The 19,669-nt window shown below is 48.6% G+C and overlaps 1 protein-coding gene across 1 annotated transcript in view; it reads right to left on the bottom strand.

The window, feature by feature from the left end:
• The window catches only part of LOC137651285 (retinoblastoma-binding protein 5 homolog), a 202,150-nt gene extending 193,703 nt beyond the window's left edge, over positions 1 to 8,447 (bottom strand). Inside the window, exon 1 of the mRNA XM_068384554.1 lies at positions 8,197 to 8,447. Coding sequence (XP_068240655.1) covers positions 8,197 to 8,215 — 19 coding nt within the window. The 5' untranslated portion in view covers positions 8,216 to 8,447. The remainder of the gene's footprint in view (positions 1 to 8,196) is intronic.
• Positions 8,448 to 19,669: the final 11,222 nt, after the last annotated feature.

Here is a 19,669-nt window from a genome sequence, read left to right as displayed (position 1 = left end):
ACTCAATGGTGCGTGTGCCCGAGAGGAGGAAGGTCTCCAAGGCCTTCCTGGTGCTCTCCTTAGACAAATCTTTGGATCCCAACAGGATGCCAAGAGATCCCAGCCAGATGTCAAGCCACGAAGTAGCCTGCATGGCACACTTCGCGACTTTCTCCTGGCTTATGATCTCAGTCACCGAGAATGTCACTTGCCGGCTGGAGAGTCTCTCAAGAGGGACTTCCTTAGTAAGCTCTTCCACAGAGTGGCGTAGGGGAAGAGCTAAACAAGCCTCCTCCAAGATCTCAAAGTACCTCCTCTGTTGGACGCGAGGAGGCGGGAGGAGTTTGTTGCCAGCTGTGGAACGGCTGGGGGAGGCGAGCTTGGAGAGCTGGCCCTCGACCTTATCCCTGGCACTCTTCACCCCTTGGGACCAGGGCAAAGCTGCACTGGCCTTAGCGGGTTTCTAGGTGCCAAAGACTCGGTCCCGGACCGTGTCCTTGCCCTCGCCAGGAGGAATCTCAGGATCGGGAATCCTGTTGAGATGCCTCATCAGGGTCAGGACTTGCCAGAAGGCATGCTCTGACTCTTGTGGCTCCCCTCCTGGTGAACTGGCAGCGAAGTCTCCCGTCCCCAAAGGCTCTTCTTGGGGGGACACGTGGACGTTCTCCGCGGGTCTAGTAGGTTCTGGACCGATCCTTGAGGATGACTTGGGGACAGTCTTGGAATCCTTGGGTTCCCTCCTGGGAGGAATACAGGACTCCAACAACGACGTCTGAGGGCTCTTCTCTGCTCCCACCTGGGACGATTCTCCAGCTCGAGGTGGGGTTTCTCCCATTGGTGCGATGGGAGAACGCCTCACCTCGTCCGACTCCCCGAGGACGGAAAATGCTCGTCCACGGGAGAGAGAGAAAACGTCTGGGGGGGGAGAGGGAGCCTTCCTCAAGGATGTCCGAGGGGCCAGCTTGACCCTCGGAGAAGTTACCACGGTTTCTACTCCTTTCTTTCTCTTCAGTGGGGTCGGAGACGCCATAGTTTTGAGCCCCATCTCAGCGAAGGCAGGTTTGACAGCCTGCACGACAGCTCTGATGAGGGATGCAAACCATGGCTGCTTACTGACAGCAGCGCTGCCAAAGACTCCCTCTGAAAGGCAGGGGATCGGGTGATCCTTCGGAGTAGACACAACTGCTGGACCTGCCTGGAAGGAAAGGGAAGAAGAAGAAGGTTGGCTCCTGGACTCATGCCGATTTCCTTCCCTCCTGCGAGCGCGCTGGTCTGCGCTTGTGGGGGGGGGGAGAGTGAGGATGACCTGTCTGCTCTCGTTCCTGTAGGCTCGCGTGGTGGCTCGCGCGGTGCCTCCCGATCGCGCTCGGGATCGCGCGATAGAATCCTACTACGATCGCTCTTGGGCGATCGGTCGTGCGCGCGTGTGAGCGCGGGGATGATGGCGAGGGCACGCAGGAGAGCGTTGGCACGCAGGCGAGCGATGGCGCGTAGGGCGTGTAGGAGAGCGACTGCGCACAGGAGAAGGTGCGCGCGGGCGCGTAGGGGATCTCCGAGATGGGGAGAGGGCGTGTGGCCACGCTGGCGCGCAGGCAAAGGAGCGCGCGGGCGCTCAGGAGATCGATGGCGCGCAGAGGCGTGATCTGAAGAATCAGGAAGCGCAGGCGGGGGTGCAAGCGATCGCACGTGTGAAGGAGATAGTTCATGAGCGTGTGGGCGAGCAGGATCTCGGCGAGCGCCCACGCGCAGGGGTGTTCCCCCTAGCGCGTGGGCGAGCAGGAGGGCGCGCAGCAGGATCTGGTGTCTGCGCGCGATGGCTGACGAGCTGGTGAGGTCCTATGGCGCGTAGGCGAGCGTTGAAGAGAAGGAGAAGCTTGGTTCTTCCTTCTTGCGCCCAGATCCGGAGATCGTGGGCACGCAGGCGAACGATGGCGTGCAGGCAAACGCTAGCACGCAGGAGATTGTGGGCGCGCTGCTGTACGCTGGCGAAGAGAAGACTGCTGGCGATCAGGAGAGCGCTGGCGATCAGGAGAGCGCTGGCGAGCAGGTGAGCGCTGACGAGCAGGAGAGCTCTGGAGAGCAGGAGAGCAATAGAGAGAAGTCTCAGCTGCAGGAGGTCTCTGGGGCGTTGTCTCCGAGGATGAAGTTCTGCGTAGATATGGCTTCACCGCTGGCGAGCACTTGTGCGCAAGCTCGCAGGAGAACGTTGAAGCGCAGGGGATACCTGGCGCTTAAGGGACTTACTCACATTGTGAGAAAGCCCTTATGCCCCGAAGGGACCGGTGCCCGTTGGAAAACGGGATGCGTGGGCGCCCAACGCGCGTCAGCAGCCAGGAACGGAGACGGCAGGTCCAAAGGTCTGACAGGCGAAGGGGAACGATCGGCAGAGAGGTCCAAGGATGCAACTGCAACGGTCGGTGCACAGCGAGGAGGATCCTCTGCGGGGGACTGCGATGGCGAAGAGCCGAAGAGGCGCCTCCTAACTCCTTTGTGAGAAGGAAGGCCTCTACGGCGAAGGGGCCGACGGATACGTCCTCTGGGGGCGGCAGGCAGACCATCATCAGTCCTCCGAAGAGGAGTCTCTGTCAGTGAACTCCCCCGAAGGGGAGAATCACCTGCAGGAGACACCGTAGGACTTAGCTCCTCCGTCGAAGAATGTTCGGAGGGAGGAACTAAGCCTTCAGCTGCATTGGGAACCAAGGCAGGGGTTTGACCCAACTCGTCGGAGGCCCCTACCACAATAATGTCGATGATAGACAGAGGGTCAACCTCTGCTATCACCGGCGACTGTTTGACAGCAGCCCCAACTGGATTAAGTCAAACAGGGCTTCCCTGGAGGGCGAACCCTTAAGCCCCAAAGGAAGCCCAAAGCTGCAACAAATCATCATTATTAACAGAGTTAAATGATAAATCCTCCCTCGAGGGAGGAGGGGGAGCTGCCTCACTATGGGAGGCAACTCCCTCTCCCGAACCCCGAGGTCGGTCAACAAAAGAACGGCCTACGCTACCACTCGACGGTCTCTCGGAAGAGGCCGCTCGAGCGGCAGCTTTGGAGGAGGTTCGGGCTACGGAAGAAGAGTCCTTGGATTTTTCTTTCTTCAAGGAAACCCTTGAAGGAGAAAGATCCCTCTTGGACTTCTTCTTCCGGCGCCGGGAAAACTTCTCCCACTGGGAGGTAGACCACTCCCTACACTCACTGCATACTTTGTCTGTGTCACACCGTTGGCCCTTGCAGAACGGACATAAGGTGTGAGGGTCTGTTTCGACCGCCGACATATGAGTACCACAAGGGCGGTCAGGTAATCCGGGGCACTTCCCCATAATGGTAGAGGCCAACTTCCAAACACACACTGAAAGAAAAAGCAAAAAGATTAAGGCTGTCAATGAGCGAGGGTGTGAGCAGACACGTCTGTTCATCACCCGAGCCAAAAGCAAAGTGAGCTACACACCGGTATGTGAGGGGGGGAGGGGTAGCTAGCTACCCGAGGGTCTTGAACTGCAGGATCTGGGAACCCCACTTCACCCAGAGAAACTTCCTGCTTGAGGGGTGGATCGGGATTTGAAAATATGCGTCCTTGAGGTCTATGGACATCATGAAGTCCCATTCCCTCACGGACTGCAGGACCGACTTCGGGGTGTCCATTTTGAAGTCGGTCTTGCACACAAACTTGTTGAGGGCTGACAGGTCTACCACCGGTCTCCAACCCCCCGTCGCTTTCTCCACCAGAAAGAGAGACGACTTTAGAAGCCTGGGCCCGGATGTAGGACCACTTCCACCGCACCTTTTTCCAACATCGCGGATACTTCCTCCTGAAGGGTCGCCCTCTTCAAGGGGTCCTTGGGTGCTAGCCACTCCGCCAGGCTGGCTGGAATCAGAGGCGGAGGTTCTGTTAGGAATGGTAGTCTGTACCCTTCCTTCAGTACGGATACTGTCCAGGGCTCCGCACCGTGGGCCTTCCATGCTTGCCGAAAATGTCTGAGGCATCCCCCAACCTGAGGCTTGGGCAGAAGTAGGGGGCCTCCCACTCTATCTCCTTCTGGAGGAACGGCCTGAACGCCCTCTCCTGGACGCTGAGTAGGCCGTCCTAAAAGAGGCAGACGCCGCTGGAGCTCCTCTACGGGGGGGCTGCGGTGGTTGAGCCCAAGAGGTAGATGGAGCGTCTCTCCTCGTCTGGCTAGGAGAGGCTCGAGAAGTAGAGGGTCCATCCGACGTTGTCCTCCTGAAAGTGGGTCTCCTCACGGAGTGAGGTCTGGGTCCACTCACTTCCTTCCTTTTCATGACCTTCTCCATTATCTCCTCCATTTGTTTCAAAGGAAACAGAGAGTCACCCCAGACCGGCAGGCTCCTCAAAGCCCTTGCTTCTCTGTCAGGGATTTTCCGGGACAGCTTGGCTAGGACCGTATCCCTTCTCCTAAGAACCCAGTTGGCTGACAGGGCAAGAGACTGGAATGTCAGGAATTTTAAAGTCTTTCCTCCGGAGATGATGAGTTCCTTCAGGAGGGCCTGATTCGTAGGTTCTGTCAAGTCGTAGGTGGCTTGGACACCTACCAGAGTGGAGGCCCACCAGTTCAACCAGGAGGCGACGTGGACTAACTCCTTGGACATCTCCTCCATCATCGTAGCCTCCGACTGTGAGAAACAAATCGGGGCTGACGCGGCTCTGTCCTTCGGGGCACCTTGACCCAACACTTCAAGGGAGGTCTCCATTTTGCAGGCTCCCGGTCGCTGCCCCTCCGGCACATAAAACCTGCTCTAGGACCTTAGTCCTTGGAGTAATTTTGAGGAACTCTGGGATTTGGGGGCTTCGGCATTGCCCGCCACAACCTTGTCCACGTGTGTGCGCCCCAGGACCAAGTCCCTGGCCACAGGCAGCGCTAAGGAGGGTTTCTGCTGCACGGGGGCCTCCATAAGATGATGAGGCTGGAACGCCAGGCATCTTCGTCGGAGGGAACAGGCTCCTCGATCCTGTGATGCCTTCGTATGAGACCTATCACCCTCCGATATGCCGCGTTCTCGGTTGGGGAACCTTCACCGTCGCCAACAACTCCCTCCGTCTGAAGCTGAGGTGATGGTCCGACGGGCACCCCCGTCTGTCGCTGGGGTTCTGACCCGACGAGCACTTCCCCGTGGTGGTAATGGTCTGTGCCAACGGGTACCTCCGCACTAGACCTGGGTCTTGGGACAGGTATCGCCGTGTCGGCGAGGACTTCCATCCGTAATATGTCTTTGGACAAAGAGGGTGAGACTTCCGTGGGCTTGCCCGACGGAGGAAGCCGTCCCTGCGAGTCCATTGGTCGAGTCAACTGTGCTGACCCGACGAGGCTGCCCGTCCGAAAATGCGACTCCCCCCGCTGTGCGGGTTGAGTCGGAAGTTTCGTGGTCTTACGCCTACCTGAAGAGGTCTTCTCGCTCTGGTCCTTACGAGGGTCAAACTTATGGCTGGCAGAGGGCCTCCGTGGAGAACTGTCTCTGGACCGCCGACTCGGAGAACGCGGGAAATCGTCGAAGTCCTCGACCCTCCTGCGGGGGACGAAGACCTATTCTCCTTTGGGGGACCTACTCCTCCTGTACTTCATCCTCGGGGACCTGGAACGTCTTCTGCTAAACCTCGACCTCGAACGGGAACAGGGGCTCCTGGATCTCTCCCTCCTCCGACGGCGCCTCCTCCTCGCTTCTCCCTCCGAAGAGAACGATGAGCCGGCCGCCGAAGACTCCGACGATTCTGCATAACCCGACCGACGGGCAGACGCATGGGTAACGGAGGCCTTCGTGAACTGTTGAGTCCCGGAGGTCGAAGGTTGCAAAAACATGTCAGGAACCGCCGACAGAGGGGCTGGAAGGGAGATCGGCCGCACCACGCTGGGGAACCAGGAATCCAGGCCATCTTCCATCCTCAACGGGGACCTACCTGGAATTTTCGGGAGCTTCCATCCAAAGGGCTACGCTACCGTCAAGTCTAACTTATCTTGGGTGCCATCAGCTGCCGAAGTACCTGAAACGCAGGCCCATGAAGTGGGCGAAGAGACAGGGACATTATTACTCCACATGGGGTCATCGGAGGAGACGTGCCCCCCAAGCACAAGGGCAGAGTCTCCAAGACCCCCAGTAAAAGCACTTTCAGGCCCCCCACTTGCCTGCGAAGATTCAGCAACTCCCACATCACGAAGATTAGACTCCTGGGGAAGAGCAATCGGCAGCTTCCCCGCGACGGACTTACCTCGTCCCCTACTCTGGGTAGGGGAAGAAGGAACAGAAACATCGTCAGACTTCCCTCCGGGCGACGTCAAGGGCGAAGAGATGCTCGCCTTCCTGGGGGATCGTTTAGTGAACTTCTTCTTTGTACTAAAACGAACCCACTGGATTTCACTCCAAGACACACACTCCGGGCACTTATCCGCCGGCGAGCACACTTTACCCCTACAGGAAGAGCAAAGGGAATGCGGGTCAACCTCCGGCTTGGATAAAAACGCTCCACATGACTTCCCGGCTCTAGGCCCAGGACAACGGCGGGTCTGCTCCATCACAACACAATACCGCAAGACACAGGAACGCAGGGAAAGGATAAGGAATACACTTGGGAAAGCACAAGGGAATCACGCGAACACGCGAGAACACAAGGGAAAGCACAGAGATACCACGCGGGAACCACGTGGACCACACGAGTCGGGGACACAAAGGGTCGCACAGAGAATGGAGAGCGACGGGATTGTATCACGACGCGACCAGGGAACTTACTGAGGAGCGAGACCCAAGCTAACACCGACCTGGCTCGGGACTAGCCTCAGGGCACATTCTCCTTACGACTGGGTTAGTCCCCATAGAAAACAGAAGTAGGGTAGACTACACAAAACTCTGGTCGGTTGAGAGGAGATTCCAGGTACCTCCTAAGAAAGTAGTTCGAGGTAAGTCTCTGTGTTGGAACAAACTCATGAACAGGTGGTTTGCCCCAACAATCATGGTCAGAAATGCATAAAACACAATATAACGAGTAGGAAAAATATATGGTTCATGTATTTGGCTAGAAATTGAAGTATCCTATATTTACCCTACATTGTTCTCGCAAGCGTTACATTGGGCTACGTGTGTTAGCAGAGTATTTTAGTCAACAAACTTTTGGTAACCCAACTACCTACACACTGCCCATTCTAATCACTCAGGTAAAAAAATATTTAGGAGCCTTTGTATATCATGGCCAGTTCTTCCAGTGTGCATAGAAAATGGGAATTTTCTTCCCATTATCAAGTAGTTTGTATGACATGGTCTCTGTACTATAAAACCTGTGTCCGTTTTTCTGCAAAACCTCTGCACAAGAACCTAACCTACAAGCTGTGTCCTTACCTACTTACATAATGGGGGGCTAACAACCCTAAGAGTCCTCATACACTGCTGTATTCTTTGCCGGCCGTCATCATATAAACATGTTGCCGCTATCTTACATACTACCCCATATTTGGAGGTTGTAGAAAATACAGGAAGACATTTACCATACATAATAGAATTAGAAATAAGGATTTAGGGTGGTGTGACTACTCTTCTACCTGTGCAAACTACACCCATTCCTTAACGGCTAAGTAAGAAAATATCTCGGGGTGTATGTACGATAGCGGCCAACTGTATGTATGATGATAGCTGACTAAGAATACGACAGTGTAAATGGGGTCCAAGCCCCCCCCCCCCCCCCCCCCCCCCCCCCCCGTTAGGTAAGTAGGTAAGGACACGGCTTGTAGGTTAGGTTGGGGGGGGAGTCTAGGTTAGTTGTGTCCATATTTTATGGTCGCTGGAAGAACTGGCTTCTGATATACAAAGGCTTGGGGTGTATGCATGATAGCAGCCACTTGTATATATTATTATGTCTAACTTAGAATACAGCAGTGTAAGGGGGGGTCGCACCCCCATTAGGTACATATGTAAGAAGAACACAGTTTGTAGGTTAGGTTAGGGGGAAAGTTTAGGCAAGTTTATGTCCATTTTTAAATCAATGCATGAGGAACTGGCCGCTGATACACAAAGGCTCCAATATCTCACTTTGGAATAGCCTATAGGTAGCTAACAGCCTTGGGCCCTAGCCTAGGTCGGCGCATCTGCAGGAATTTCGTCACAGTTTAAAGATTAAGCATTTACCCTAACCTTACCTTGTATACACTTCTAGAACTTAATTAGTAAAGAAAATTGCATGTCTCTAATGATAAAGGTGCCAGAGTATATTAAAAACTTACCAAGCAATTCGAGATTCATGATGGCACATCTGACACAAACCAAGACGCCAACCTTTTCTTGATTACTTGTGGTTGGTTTTAGGTTTTATTTATCAGTTCTGCCACATTTATGTTTAGATCAAAACACAGAACCTTGCTATACGCCTGAAACGGAATTGATAACCTTTGGCAAAATGTAACAAAGGCAAAACACCACTTTTTAAGACTACTCAAAGCAATTGTTTACAAATCGTAGCATTGCGGGAGGATCGTTTCACAAAAGGGAGCTTTATGTTTAATGCTTTTTGTGAGTTTTTTTTTTTATTATTATTATTATTATTATTATTAGCTAAGCTACAACAGAAGTTGGAAAATCAGGATGCTATAAGACCAAGGCTTCCAACAGGAAAAAATATTATTATTATTATTATTATTATGATTATTATTATTATTATTATTATTATTATTATTATTATTATTATTATTATTATTATTATTATTAGCTAAGCTACAACACTAGTTGGAAAATCAGGATGCTATAAGACCAAGGCTTCCAACAGGAAAAAATATTATCATTATTATTATTATTATTATTATTATTATTATTATTATTATTATTATTGGATGTCAAGGTAGGACAAGAGACACACGATGGTGAGACATGTAGTTTAATGCGTCCTCAGATACAGACTGACTCGGTTGCTCTCTGCAACCGGCACCGTGCCACTCACTTGGCGCCTGCCCGCCATGGGAAAACATATCTTATTGCAGGTACTCCATCATCCCCCCCCCCCCCGAGATTAATACATGGGTATACATGGAGAGGCAATGATAAAAAATAATGCATGGATATACATGGATTAAATTGGGTGCATGTGCAAGAATAGGAAGACAGGTACATAGCTGTCAGGAATGCAAAACACAATGTGCGGGTAATACATGTTCATAGAATAATATGAAAAGCAAAGGCAATAAAAGAAAAAAATATATGCAGGTGCCGCTGTAATATACGACGATCACATGTAGTCATCCATCCACGCAGGCCTTCTAGTGCGCCGTGATGGGCGTGGCTTCCGTGCTGCATGTGGGCTGGGCGTGGGGTGACTGCCTGGTAGCTGCTCGGGCGTGGGCGTGGCTGGATGCGTAGCAGGTGTGGACTGCCCAGGCTGGGGCCCCGATGATGTGAGACGCAGGTGCTTCCTGTTACGGAGGGAGAGGCGCCCGCTGCCGTCTAGCTTGACTAGGTACTGTCGGTATGGGAGCGTTTCCGCCACGGTGCCGGTGCGGTCCCACAGCTTAGTGGCCTGATTTTGCACTCGTACTTGGGATCCCGGGTTGATGGCTGGAAGCTTTCTGGACGGTCCAGTCCTGGTGAGGGCGGCACCACTGTCGGCCATCTGACGTTCTCTCTGCCGTAAGGTTGCCCCCCAGTGTTTGTCTACCGTGAGGTGCCAGCGAGCCGTAGGTACGCCATCTCGGAGCTGCCTGCCCGCTGCCATCTGGGCGGGTGACTTGTTTATTCCGCGGAGGGGGGTGTTGAGGTACTGCAGGATAGCCATAGAGGACTTGTCCGTGTCAAGGGTGCCGCTGCTGCCCGTGTTCGCCATTATTATCCGCTTCCCGATCTTGACTGCGGCCTCTGCCCTGCCATTGGACTGCGGGTACTGGGCGGATGATAGACGCACAGACACGCCCCATAACTTGAAAAATTCCCCCATTTCCTCACTTGCCATATTGGTGCCACCGTCCGTGGAAATTTGCTCCGGGGCCCCCCATCTGGCGAAGTAGCGACGTAGCTGAGTCTTGATGTGGGAGGAGGAGGTTCCGTGGGGGAAGTGGGCCAGCTCCAGCCACCCTGTGAGCCTGTCTGCGTAGGCCATGTACGAGTGTCCGTCGTGCTAGAACATATCCGCAACCGTCATCTGGAAGGGATACTCTTGGGGCGGCGTGATAATGAGTTCCTCCGCGGCCTGAGATGGTGCGTGTACATCGCATTCATCACATGAGGATCGGTGATACTGCAGGTCCCCCTCGAGTCCAGGCCAGTACACCGTCTGGCGCGCTCATCGTTGCATCGTGTCCAGGCCTTGGTGCCCCGCGTGTAGGTTGGCAGCCACCTGCTGACGGAGAGGCTCCGGGATAACTAGGCGAACGTTGCCCTGTTCGAACGTATATGTCACCAAGTCTTGGATAACGGCCAGCCTCTCCCTGACACTGTAAAAGGGCCGAAGGCACGCAATTTCCTGGGACTTCCTATCGGCCCAGTCCCCGGCCAGAACCCTGGCCATAAGCAGCTGGTACACGGGGTCGATGACAGCGGCGTGCCTAACTCTCGCCTCGTCCACGACACAGCTGTCATGCTCCACTGCTGCCACGACGGCGGCCGCCATGGTGTCGGTGAGGTCTTCGTCGAGGTCCATGTCGTAGGCGCTAGGATCGGCTTTTAAGGCGGGGTATCGGGACAGGAAGTCCGCCGCGCTGTTACGCTTCCCTGGCAGGTACTTGACCCTGAATCGGTACTGCAGAGTTCTCTCCTTCAGCCTGAAAAGGCGGGGGTTCGAGATTTCCGTAAGGGCACGATCCCCCAGTAACTTGGTTAACGGGCGGTGGTCCGTCACAACGGTGAGGTTGGGGCACCCCAGCAAGAACAGCCTCGCCTTCTGGAGACACCAGGCTACCGCAAGGGCCTCCCCCTCCACGGCAGCGTAGCCAGCTTCAGCGGCGGTGAGATGGCGGCTGCCGCATAGTGCCAGGCGCCACCCACCCGTGCAGCAAAAGGGCGTATTGGCGGAGCTGCATGAGCAGTACTGTTGCAGGATTACAAACCCTATGCCTTCTTTACTCCAGTCGGTGATCGCTGCTGTGGGGCGGCTCCTGTCGTACTAGGCCAGTCCGTCCTTCGCTAGTTGGCATATCATGTCTTGGGCGTGATGAAATTTGGTGCGGAGTGCCTCGTCCCAGTACACTGCCTTCCCAGTTGGTTTTTTGAGGAGCTCCCTGAACGGGTTCATGATAGGGGCTGTTGCGAGGAATGGCGCCAGCTGGTTGACAAATCCGTACCAAGCCCTTATGTCGGTGATAGAGGGCTGACGTGGCATCGGGAAGTTCTTGATGGCCGCCAAACGTTCCTCTGTTGGCTTGTAGGCCTCCCAGCCCAGGTTGAAGCCCACGAAGTCTACTTCCCTTCTGGCGAATTGGAATTTCTCCGGCTTAAGCGTGATACCCTTGGCTGCGCATGTTTCGAGAAAGTCGTAGGCATGCCAGAAGGCCCCCTTCGATGTTGTCGTCGTAGAGTAAGGTGTCGTCCACACACTTGTATTTCCTCTGGATGTCCTGGATGGCGTCGTCAAATCGTCTGGTATACGCATCGCCGGCAGAGCAGTGCCCCATGGGTGTACGACGGTAACGAAACCTTCCCCAGGGGGTAATGAATGTGGTTAGATCGCGACTTTCTTCGTCTAACTCCACCTGGTGATATCCCCAGTACGCGTCCGCCACAGTCTTGAACGTGTGCTTAGGAACCCCGGACACCATGTCGAATGGGGCGGGGGTGTGATGTGTCTCCCGTAGGCAAGATGCGTTGAGGCGCTGATAGTCGACTGTACGGCGTGGCTGTCCTGATTTCTTGGCGACGACCACCATACGGGCGCACCATTCGGTTGGCTGCCCAGCGGGTACCGGTTCTATAACGCCACGGGCGACATCTTCTTCGAGCTGGGCCTTCACTTCCTCTTCCCAGTGTTTCGGTACTGATGCTGGGGTATGGCATGCGTAAGGCGTCGTTCCTGGGAGCAGGTGGATACGGTGCGGTTTCCCCTGCATCACTGGCAGTGGCTTCCTGGCTGTGTTGAATGTTGTCGTAGCGAAATGTTGCAGGAGCCAGGCTTCCAACCTGGCCGCATGTTCCTCCTGGGGCGGCATGGGCACCTCGGCAGGTCGGGGTGGTACCTGGGCGGCCCGCCTGGCTGTGCCATCGAACAGGCTCATGTGTGCCACCGCGGGGGAGGGATGGGGAAACTCCTTGGGTATCAGCGTTAAATCCTTGCAAGCGCCCAACGACAGGAAGAGGTGCTTTGCCGACTGCACAAAGTACACGTCCTGCTCCGTGGTGCGACCTTGCAGGGTGACGTGGCACAAGGCAGATCCAAGGCACTTCAGGGGAAGGTTTGCCACATCCCGCAAGCCAGCCCGGGGTGTAAGAGCTGCTGGGCGGACTTGGAGGTGCGATAGCAAGGAGGGCCCAGCCACACATACCTGTGCCCCGGTGTCCGCCACGGCGGTGACTGGCACTCGTACTCCTGTATCGTTGTGAACGACTGTCACCTCCACTACTGGGTGGCGGGCGAGGTTGGCGCCTGCAACAAGCACAGCGCTAGACGTAGCACTAGACACATCTGTCGGGGATCCTGCCGATTTTGCCTGTGACTTCCTGCAGCATCTGTAATAGTGGCCCTGCTTGTGGCACCCGTTGCATAAGACGGATTTAGCGGGGCATGAAGCTCTACCAGAGGCATGGCGCCCACCGCAGTTCCCGCAGGGAGGGGGTGGGGGACCCCTGCCTGTGCCAGCGACGGTTGCACTCGGATGATCTGCCTCGGGTGTTTCGCTGCCAGCTGCACAAGCAGATTCCCTCCAGTTGCATTGGCGTGCAGCGGCGTCGACGCGGGCCGCCTCGTAGGCACAGCACTTGGCCCTAAGGGCACTAACACTATTGATGTCATTGCTACACTGGTATACATGGCGACGCATAGCCTCGTCGCTTAGGCCCACCATTAACTTGGGTAATAACATGTATTCAGCCAGATTACACTGACACTGAGGGCACTGGAAATTGCAATCGTTGGCCTTCTGAGAACACTTTAAAAAGTAATCACTGACACTTTCTCCTGGGCCTTGTACCGCGTTAAAAAACTCCGACCATAACACAGCACGGTTTGTAGAACGCAACACAATATCGCGAATAAAGTCCATGGCTTCCGTAGCGGTGAGGTTGCTCCATTCCTGTGATGTGAATCTGGCGTCCAACGCCCGTTGCAGAGGGGGTGTGCAGTATAGCCTGATGTGGTGGACGACCTCGTGGGGCGGTAGTCTGCACAGTTCGATCCAGCATTCCATCGACCTCCTCAAGGACCTGAATGCGGCGGGCTTCAGCTCAATTTCGCACTTCTCCGGGGCTGCCGACGCGGGGACACGAGGTGCAGGGGTAGCATGTGTCGTAAGCCGGTCACGGAGAGCGTTGATCATATGTTGCTGTGCCGCCATGGCTTGCCTGGCTTCTTGCAGGGCAGGGACAAGCCCACGGGGGACGACGGGGCGTGCGGCCCTTGGGGTGGACTGCATTGAGCGGCGCTGGAAGGGCATGGTGAGGGTCACGTTGGTCCTTGATGGTCACTGCGCCATATTGGATGTCAAGGTAGGACAAGAGACACACGATGGTGAGACATGTAGTTTAATGCGTCCTCAGATACAGACTGACTCGGTTGCTCTCTGCAACCGGCACCGTGCCACTCACTTGGCGCCTGCCCGCCATGGGAAAACATATCTTATTGCAGGTACTCCATCAATTATTATTATTATTATTATTATTATTATTATTATTTGCTAAGCTACAACACAAGTTGGAAAATCAGGATGCTATAAGACCAAGGCCTCCAACAGGAAAAATTACCCTAAAATAAACTTTATGAGAAGCATTGAATATAAAACCTCTTAAGAACAGTAACAACGTTAAAATAGCTCTGTTATATATAAATTATGGAGAGAGACTCGTATCAACCTCTTCAACATCAAAATAGTCGCTGCAAGTTTGAACTTTTGAAGTTTGACCGGTTCAACTGCCTGATTAGGAAGATCATTTTACAATCTGGTCACAGCTGGAATAGAATTTATAGAATATTGTGTAGTGTTGAGCTTTATGATGGCAAAGGCATGGCTGTTTGCATTACTGTAACTACATAATTAGTACTACGTAGGCTATAAGATGGTACATTCTGGGTAGGTCTGAATGCAAAGGATGGTCAGAATTATGTAAAATCTCATATAATAGGTTCAAAGAACTAAGTGAACGACAGTGCCAGAGATTAATATCTAAACCAGGAATAAGAAATTTAATAGACTGCAAGTTTTTGTCCAACAAATTATGATGAGATTCGGCAGCTGAAGACCAGACAAGAGAGCAATACTCGAAACAAGGCAAAATTAAACAATTAAAAAATTTCTTCGGAATAGGTTGATCACCGAAAATCTTGAAATAACTTTCTCAATTAGCTAATGTTATTGGGCGACTGAAGAAGAAACAGACCGAATGTGTTTCTCAATAGAAAATTTGCAATCGAAAATCACACCTAAATTTCTAAAGGAGTTTCATATAGTTAAAGAAACACTATCAATGCTGAGATCTGGATGTTGATTACCCACTGTCCTCGACCTACTTACAGGCATAATTTTCTCATAAAAGCTCAACTCAATTCAGCTATCATTAATTATCAGTAAATATCTTGTACATTAACAAAACGTACCTGTATGCTTTAAAAAATCATACCACACTAGCATTAGGTATCTGACTTTTTATTTGATAAGGTAAAAGATTTTGGACAGTGTAATGATAGCCTAAACTTCTGTCAATCAAACTAAACAAATTACACAATTGCTATTCAATACTGTCGATCGAGTTGCAACTACAGCAACAGTAATACAGCATACGTGTGTGTGTGTGTGTGTGTGTGTGTGTGTGTGTGTGTGTAAGCTAAAAGGACTTTTTAGTCTAGTCAAATAAAAAAAAGTCATGAAAGTTGTGCAAGTTCATGATCCGTAGATTGCACATGCGTCCTCTAAATGCTGTAATGATCATCTCTTTAAGCGCGAAAATAAGAGGCTACGATAAATACATATAATTGAGAGCCAGAAATGGTTAAAATAATAGATAAACCTGTGTCATATAAAGAATTAAATGTAATTAATAAAGCCTGACAAGTTAATAATGGTCATGTTTAATATATTTGTTTACAATTGTATCGTAGCATTAAGAGAGACTCATTTTACAAAAGGGAGCTTTATGTTGCTGTTGTTGCATTTCTTCTATAAATTTATCTTATGAATCTTTATGGCGAAAATAATTAACTACAACAACATCATATAGTTGAGAGTCAGAAACAAACGAAGCAATCATTAAATCTGTGCTATATAAAATGAATAGGTAATTCACATAGCCTGTAAAGTTAGTAAAGAGAAGAGGAATTTTATGACAACACATTTGCCTCAGTGATATTTTTTAGAGCAAGGAATACGTTAAAACTAAACACTGTAAATATACATAATAGCGGGAATGTGAGCTGTAATTTTTGTAAAAATGAGGAGGAAGATTTGATACATTTTTTGTTGTTTTGCCAAGAATATAAAAAGGAAAGGAATGAAATAATTGAGCAACAACAATCATACGAGGAAGACCTAAAGAAAATAGTACGATTATTTTTATTTAGTGGAACAAATATAGAAAAGAAAAAAAAAGTAGTATTAAACCTGATGTGGAGGAAAAGACAAAACAGTATAAGAAGATAGACTTTGGAGGCGCCGTTGCAAAGGTTATGCCTCACCCCCTGAACCTTAACCTGAGAAAACTTTACATCCCTTGTCGCGAAGCTTCTTTATCTATAAATTGAATTTAAGATAACGGTGCACATATGAAGAATTTAGAAATGGCTTAAGCTAGCTACAATGTCTGTGTAGGAGGTAACGAATGACGATGAAACTTCTGCATACTAATAAGGAACTTCTAATAGTGTGCCGATTATCGTAATGTTGTGGCGTCATTGAAGAGGAACCAGAAAACAAGAGGAGAAAATCGGCATCTTGTTACAACAAGAATAGATAAACACAATTGAAATATATAGGAAATGCAATAAATGCATGTCTTAAATATTGGAAGAAATATGAAAAGTCTTAGATATGTGTTAGATATAAGTAATGCAGTCAAAAGTCATAGCTGCAGTACTGTAGTGTGGAGATGTGCTAGGCGGGTTCTCTCTGTCTTTGAGCAAATTAGACTTTTTAGTGACCGATTTTGCTCTGTATGGAAAATCAGTCTATAGTTTGAATATGGGAAATATCTATGTATTTATTATGTGAATATTAAATAAGTAAAAGATAAGGACAGGATGCAATTCCTTTGATTTCTTGCATCACAGACATAGCCTACGTCGTTCTAGATAGCATCAGTGATGAGATAATATGAAATGAATAGTAAGGTTCAAAAACTAATAATAATACCAATTTCCTAATATCGCAAGATGGTCTGCCCCTCTCTTTTATTCTTCTCCTGTACTTCTCTTTCTCCCTATTTCCTTAATCTTTCCCTTCCCGAGTACCTGCCTTTGAGCTATAAATTGGATTGTATCCAGGGGTACTCTTCCTTTCCCCATATTCCCCACTTCCCTATTATTATTATTATTATTATTATTATTATTATTATTATTATTATTATTATTATTATTATTATTATTATTATTATTATTATTATTAAGGCTGTTGTTTACGGGCTGCCCAATGGCAAGAGCCCGTGTCTTACACAAGGTAAGGCAATCTACACACATGCTCTGTCCTATTCCTTCTTTCAAAGTAAATTAAAGTAATTACAGTTACATTCGCTTACGGGCTGCCAACGCAAGAGCCCGTGTCTTGCATAAGGCAAGGCAATCTTAACAGAGACACTGTGTCCTAAAAGTATTTATGAAGTGCAGTTCAAGTTAACGAAAGAGGAATATGAGAAAAATTAATACAGAGCGTTATTGGATTATTGCTGACCACAAAGCCACAATTGCAGAATGAGATACTAGAATTGCTGAACTAAAACATTTACTGGTGGAGCCAGCTGGTAACTCAACAAATTTGCCTGCGATGTTAAACTTAAACTATATAATTCTATGAAGAAAATAAGTTATTGGAAGCTAAAACTGGCAGCAAATTTGACAATTAACGTGGATTACGTTGAAAATACTCTTTATACTTGAGAATATATACAACAAACAATCTTGCAGGGCTTATAGCATCCTGCTTTTCCAACGGGGGTTGTAGCTTGGCAAGTAATAATAATAATAATAATAATAATAATAATAATAATAATAATAATAATAATAATAATAATAATAATAATAATAATAATAATAATAATAATAATAATAATAATAATGAGATTTTTCCCTGTGTGACAGGGCCAGGAAAACGGCCCTTAGAGAAAGTAAAAAGTAAGGTTTATCCCTAATTGTAACCAGAGAGGGCCTCTTTCACAGCCAAATGATACTAATTATCAGTTGAAACATTGTTTTGAGCCACATTTCTTAGCTGAGTATGGATATCCAAAATCAACTATGATTTATTTATTTTCTAAAGAAAAACCCATGTTACTACTATTCACCATACCGATAATAATTCCTAAATCTAGATGTGTCCATAATACAGTAATTCAACACAAAGAAGTAGCCGACGTCTGTCAATAATGTTGACAAAAATCTCCTTCAACAGAACAGTATGTTCATCCACTTTATAAAACTCTGACCAATTTGAATGCAGATCACTCAAAATGCCATTCCAATCTCTTGAAATTTACATACACACACACACACACACACACACATATATATATATATATATATACATACATACATACACACACACATATATAGATATATATATATTATATATATATATACATATATACATACATACATACACACACACACACACACACACATATATATATATATATAAATGTGTGTGTGTGTTATAAGAATGTGAATCATTATAGAAACCCCACTCGAGTCTTAATTGTTGACCAAATTCACGATCAGATGTCCTAATGGAAGGACGCATCTTGCTTGTTATACTACTGGGAGGAATCATGAATGCTGGGTCCAAAACTTCATGACTAGCATATATATATATATATATATATGTCCCATGTCCACGGATAATGAGACATCGGAACATGGGTTTTTTTCACTTTATTACAAAAGATTTGAATGTACACTGTACAACAGACACTCTCAGGCGAGCGCCTTTTCTCAGAGAAAGCACAAAGGCAACTAACTACCCCTCGCTATCAAAATGCAATCTTGCTACAACAACATGCTGAGTTATAGGTTTTGTGGAATTCTCATGAGTATAGAGTTCATTTACCTTGATGTAAAACGCATATCATCATACAAGAATTAGGAAATATATATATATATATATATATATATATTCAAGAAAAAACAATACTTTTAATGAATTCCTGTGGAAACCATTCGAGTGAAGCGTATGAAACAGGGTCATTGATTATCCAGCAACGTCATTTACATAATCTGTCGAAGGGAACGAAGAAACTTGGAACTTCTTTGTCTCGTGTTAGTGGTCAACCGTATACAAGCCATAGACTCCTTCCATACAGCCGCATGTTCTCTCAGTAGATGTACTGGCCCTATTTTGAGAGAGAGAGAGAGAGAGAGAGAGAGAGAGAGAGGAGAACAGTATAAGTTTTTAGGGATGTCAAGATCACATGTAAGATATTTATGGAGAGAGAGAGAGAGAGAGAGAGAGAGAGAGAGAGAGAGAAGTTTTTTAGGGATGTCAAGATCACATGTAAAATGTTTATGGAGAGAGAGAGAGAGAGAGAGAGAGAGAGAGAGAGAGAGAGAATATCATAAGATTTTAGGGATGTCAAAATCTCATGTAAAATGATCATGGGAGAGAGAGAGAGAGAGAGAGAGAGAGAGAGAGAGAGTAGTATAAGCTTTTAGGGATGTCAAGATCACATGTAAAATGTTTATGGAGAGAGAGAGAGAGAGAGAGAGAGAGAGAGAGAGAAGTTTTTAGGGATGTCAAGATCACATGTAAAATATTCATGGAGAGAGAGAGAGAGAGAGAGAGAGAGAGAGAGAGATCTTTATCTATAGAGAGCAAGTAGAAAATATTGAAATTAACGCTCTTCTTTTTTCTTCTGAATTCTAAAACGTCTTCTTATACCTTGTATAGAAGATATTTATAAAGAATCTGCATAATAATTATGTACACAATACTTTTGTTTTACTATGTGCGTATGTCCCCTCTTTTTGAGGAGCAGCCTATCCTAGAAAGCATTTTTGAACTATGCCCCACAGTAAGTAAGCCAAATGTCCCCAATTAAAAGAAGTTACTATGAGAATGACATTCCTGTTTCTAGTGGGAAATAAGTTTCCTTTATAAAATTGATTGATCAACTCAGGATAGTTCAAAGTGAATGATAATGATAACAATAATTATGATGATGATGCTAATATTGAAAAAGTCTCTGCCTGGCCTATAGGTCTACCTGCTAAGTCATTAGCAGCCATTACCTGGCCATCCAAGGTTCAAGCTTGGGTGGAGATTTGACTTGGGAGCTGATCATATGGCCAACCTCTTAGGGCATTGCCATTGTCCCTTGCCTCTGTCATTCATAAGCGCCCTTTAAACCTTAAACCTTTAATAATAATAATAATAA

The sequence above is a fragment of the Palaemon carinicauda genome, chromosome 12 (genome assembly GCF_036898095.1).
Source record: "Palaemon carinicauda isolate YSFRI2023 chromosome 12, ASM3689809v2, whole genome shotgun sequence".
Lineage (NCBI taxonomy): Eukaryota > Metazoa > Arthropoda > Malacostraca > Decapoda > Palaemonidae > Palaemon > Palaemon carinicauda.
This window is presented reverse-complemented; position numbering and strand designations above follow the sequence as displayed.